Source organism: Nestor notabilis, unplaced genomic scaffold, assembly GCF_000696875.1.
Source record: "Nestor notabilis isolate BGI_N333 unplaced genomic scaffold, ASM69687v1 scaffold5613, whole genome shotgun sequence".
Classification (NCBI taxonomy): domain Eukaryota; kingdom Metazoa; phylum Chordata; class Aves; order Psittaciformes; family Psittacidae; genus Nestor; species Nestor notabilis.
In genome coordinates, this window is record NW_009923199.1 from 20,344 (window position 1) to 24,645 (window position 4,302).

The following is a 4,302-nucleotide window of genomic DNA, read 5'->3' on the forward strand; positions in this document are numbered from 1 at the left end:
TAGCCACATGAATTACAGTTAAAAGAAGTCAGATCCCTCTGATATTCCTACCCTTTGCAGGAAGAAATGGGACCTGATGTACAATGCCAATACATAGCCCTAGTGGCAGGTCTCTCATATACTCTAAGTGCTCTATCAAAAAGGTTTCACTTAGAAAGTGAAGTACAGATTCTAAATGTAATTGTGTTTATTTTAAGACACTGGTGCTTGAAAAACTATATATTTAAGATCTTAAATCAGACACTCTTCTGTGTTCATGTTTAGTGGAGTATTTTTACAATATCTTACCACACATCTTAAATGTTGGAATTATAACACATGCAGGAAACAGGCAGAATTACTAGAGGCTAATAGCATGAAATAGATCTTAAATACAAAAACAGTACAAAGTTTAAGCAATATTTAAGCTCTCAAATAATACAACACAGTTTTAGTATAAATCAAGCTGATGAGGAGGAGTTACTTAATACTCAGCATTGCAAGGTTGTATCAGCTCTGGTTTCAGCTACAGTAGCATATTTCAAGCTGCATATAAGATAAAATGAGAGTCCTCTTGTTCTAAGACTCAATGTCCAGTCTAGAAATAACATTGTACACCAACACATCAAAAGAAATGACTTGTCATCACACCATGGCAAGTAACAAAGGAAAAATAAAGCAGAAGTCCATTTGAAAGAAGCAAAAATGTTTTGCCAGGTGATTGAGGAAGGTACAAAAGGTAACCGATCACATATGAACTCTCTTACTGAGAGATTCAGGTTCAGCACAGAATTAGAAGGGTGGCTGAATCAAAGCAACTTCTGCCGTAAAACTCTGCACACAAGAATTCAACTCCAAACTTGAAGATTTGCCACTGATTTCTGTGCACCCAGCTTGTGGCAAGGGATTAAGTCCTATTTCTGCCAGCTGAGGATATGGTCTCATACTCGTTGATAGCTCTTGCTACCTTATAGCACAAAGTAGCAAAGTAGCACTTGTTTTCAGATATTCTGTCCAACATCCATATTGCCTCTTAGACCACAGCATGGGAAGAATTTTTTCCTCTCCTAACTATTTATTAATTTGTCTCATCGGAGAACATTCAGCTAAGGGATTTCTAGCTGTCGGCATAACTATACATTGGATAGTTTCAACTCAATAAAAACCTATTGATTACAATGAATAACAACTGCTTATCATAGCATCTTGGTTTCTCAGTAGTCACTGAGCAAAGTCTCTGGATCCAGATGTTAAACTGAGTTTATAGTTTGTAGGTTTTGTGGACGAAGAGTAAAAATACCACATCTGAAAAAACATAGTAGAGCAATTGACAATACTACCTATTTACATACAGCTTGGCTTCAACCTGACCTGGATTCCACTTATGTATTTTCATTGACCTTCTACTGATTAGTTGGAATTTCAGCTCCATCGCTGTTGCTGATGCCAGCAAGTGGGACTGGTGTCTGACATCTGGCTTTATTTCAACGGGAAACTGAACGCCTCCATGCATACGCTTATTTCTTTGAGAACATACCTGGTCTGAAAATACATGGTTTCTACAAACATGTTTTCACGTCCATCTTGGCCTTCTGAATGAGATGCTTTGCAATTAAAGTATCAAGGAGCTGCTGAAGCAGAAGTGACATCTTGCTACCAAGATCTGGAACAATTCCAGTAATCCAGCTGCCTTGCACCGTCACGGTATGCAGTTTTAGCAGAGTTTTGTGACTGACAGAGGCAGGAATTGCAAAGTCAACCGGACTCATGTAGTTCTACAACTGTTTTTCATTTGCTTAAATACAGCACTCAACATCATCTAAATGCATTTTAAGAGTTTAATCCATTGAGTAACATTTTCATTTGCCACTGTCCCTCAATAAATAAGTAGTCTTTACATACCAGGGTCATTGTTCTGTATCCCTACTTGGAGAGGCAATGGCTATTACCTAGCCAGTATGACAAAGAGAGAAGTTTCTTACAAACATCTAGTTTTTTGATGTGAACTAGATCTGGTGAAAGATCACTGTTACCTAATGGTCTGTGAGAATTGGGAAAGCACATAGATCTATATATTTACAAGTCTCTGTTCCACTGGTGTCAGCTGTGCATAAAAATCTAATACTGAAGAACTGAGAGAGTCTTCTCTAATGCAATTTTTGTCTGCCTGCAGTGCTGAAACTAGAAGTCTGGGTTTCTACTGCAACCATGGTAGAGATGTGATCTTAGCTGGTGAACCTCATGTCAGACTATGTGCAGCCACAGCTTAGTCACTGATCTGTTAGAGCAGCCACATATACATCAGACCAGTCTCCTCAGTGTCTTTACCATCTTAATGACATGAACAACTTTGTGTACCATAGGAGCTACTGTATACACCCATGACCTTCCTTTGCCTGTTCTTCCAAAAATCAGGCAGTAATGAGTTCCTGTTCACATCCCAGCTATGGCATTACCAGTTGCTTTTTATACCTGCAGGTATTAATTAGTGTGTGGTGTCAGGGCACCCCTCTGAAGTATTTACTAGTAGCTAGATAGAATTATGCCTGCAGTTCAACGTCAGCGAGCCCTTGGAAATGTCAGTCTGCATGGTGGATAAAGGTAAATGATCATATTCTTCCATTGATGCAGTTACTGAATTGTGCTGGCAGCTCAGAATCAATGACTTCACTTCTTTTTTGAAGTTGCTGTTTAGGAAACCATAGATAACAGGGTTGACACAGGTGGAAGCCATAGCTACCAGGTGGCACAATGAGAAGATCAGATTGTGGTGGCAAGGTGAAATGATTTTGTAATTCCAGTCCACTATGGTGTTGAAAACATGCAGTGGCAGCCAGCAAACAGCAAAAGCAGCAACCATGGATGCTAACAAAATATTTATCCTTCTCAGCTGAACTGCTCGGTTGGTATATTCACTTTTCTCGAACATGTCCTTTCTTTTCTGTAGACGTAAGTAGATACGCAGGTAGCAAAGTATAATGAAGAACAGTGGGATGCAATATTGCAAGAGCAGTAAAGTGGTAGTGTAGATAAGTCTGTGTTGCTCAGAAGGCCACGAGTCGATGCATATGGCCTTGTCAGTGGAAAAATTCATGATGTTTGAGAGCTGCTCATACAAATCATTAGACAAGATGGACGTGGTCAAAAAGGGCAGGGACATGAGACATGCCAAAGTCCAAATGACTCCAATTCCTAAATAAGCTTGAGAGATGCTTGGCCTCCAGCCAGTTGGGTTTATGATGAGCTGATGCCTTTCCAAAGCAATAAGGACAAGGGAAAGAATTGACACTGTCACAGATGTGCACTGAATGAAAGAGGTCAATTTGCACATGACTTCCCCAAATATCCAGTAGTCCATCATGGTGTAAACAATGGTGAAAGGCAGACAGACAAGACACATAAACAAGTCTGAAATTATTAAGTTGGAAATTAGGATGTTGGTGACATTGGCCTTTTCCTTCTGCCTGGCAATGACAGCAATCAGACAGATGTTTCCCACAATGCCTAGGACAGTCTCCAAGCTGTAAAAAGTGGCCAGAAAGACAGTAAGGTCAGTGATGTTCCTGCACTGATTAGAAATGTGCACAGGGAAGCTTCGGTTTGAGCTTGAGTTCTTATTGCTCAGGAAAGGAAAACCACCATTAACAGCCCTTGTCTTATTCATCCTGAACCCCAAAATAGTTATCCGAAAAGGTGATAGTCAAAATGAATCTGGGTCTTCTGGAGTCAATCTAAAAAATGTTTTATCTGTTCTGTTTGGCTGTGGAACATCTGGGTATATCTGTAAAGGAAAAAAAAAAAAAAAGATTGCTTAGTTATACTACAAGAAATCAGTCAAAGGGGGTGGACGAGACAGGGAAGGAAACACCAGGGATTCTGTGTATGTTCTGCGACTTCCATTTATATAGTTTGTTAGATCATAAAATGGAAGTCTTTGCTTCTGTGTAACTCTATTGAATTATGACTGGTTTTACTCTTTGTAAGGTTGTTCCATGGATTTAAAACCACCTTAAATTCATCATTTAACTCAGTGCAGTATCTTGAACATCTACACACAGTAGAGTGGTGATTCAGGAAACCTGGATTAAAACACATTTGGGGAAAAAAACTGGGTTTTGCAAGGTTTTGTTCCAGTACTGAGCAGAAGACACATTCTAGAGCTGCATTTACCTTCAGTTGAGCTAAACATCAATTTAAAAAGGCATATTATATGCATAAAGCCAACACTAAAACATCTTATGTATGAGAGTTAATCTGTGAAATGCATTTGTGATTGCAGCCAGAACCCACATTTCCTTGAGACAATCACCATGCAAACGTTCA

At 39.3% G+C, this 4,302-nt stretch overlaps 1 protein-coding gene across 1 annotated transcript; it reads right to left on the minus strand.

Moving 5' to 3' along the window:
* Nucleotides 1–2,509: 2,509 nt before the first annotated feature.
* On the minus strand, nt 2,510–3,643 carry LOC104401159 (neuropeptide Y receptor type 4-like). The gene has a single exon (XM_010012011.1). It carries the CDS (start codon nt 3,641–3,643, stop codon nt 2,510–2,512), a length of 1,134 nt encoding a protein of 377 aa, XP_010010313.1.
* Nucleotides 3,644–4,302: the final 659 nt, after the last annotated feature.

Bases quoted from the DNA above. Each gene is read 5' to 3' on its own strand.
- LOC104401159 (XM_010012011.1), bottom strand. From the start codon at position 3,643: ATGAATAAGACAAGGGCTGTTAATGGTGGTTTTCCTTTCCTGAGCAAT.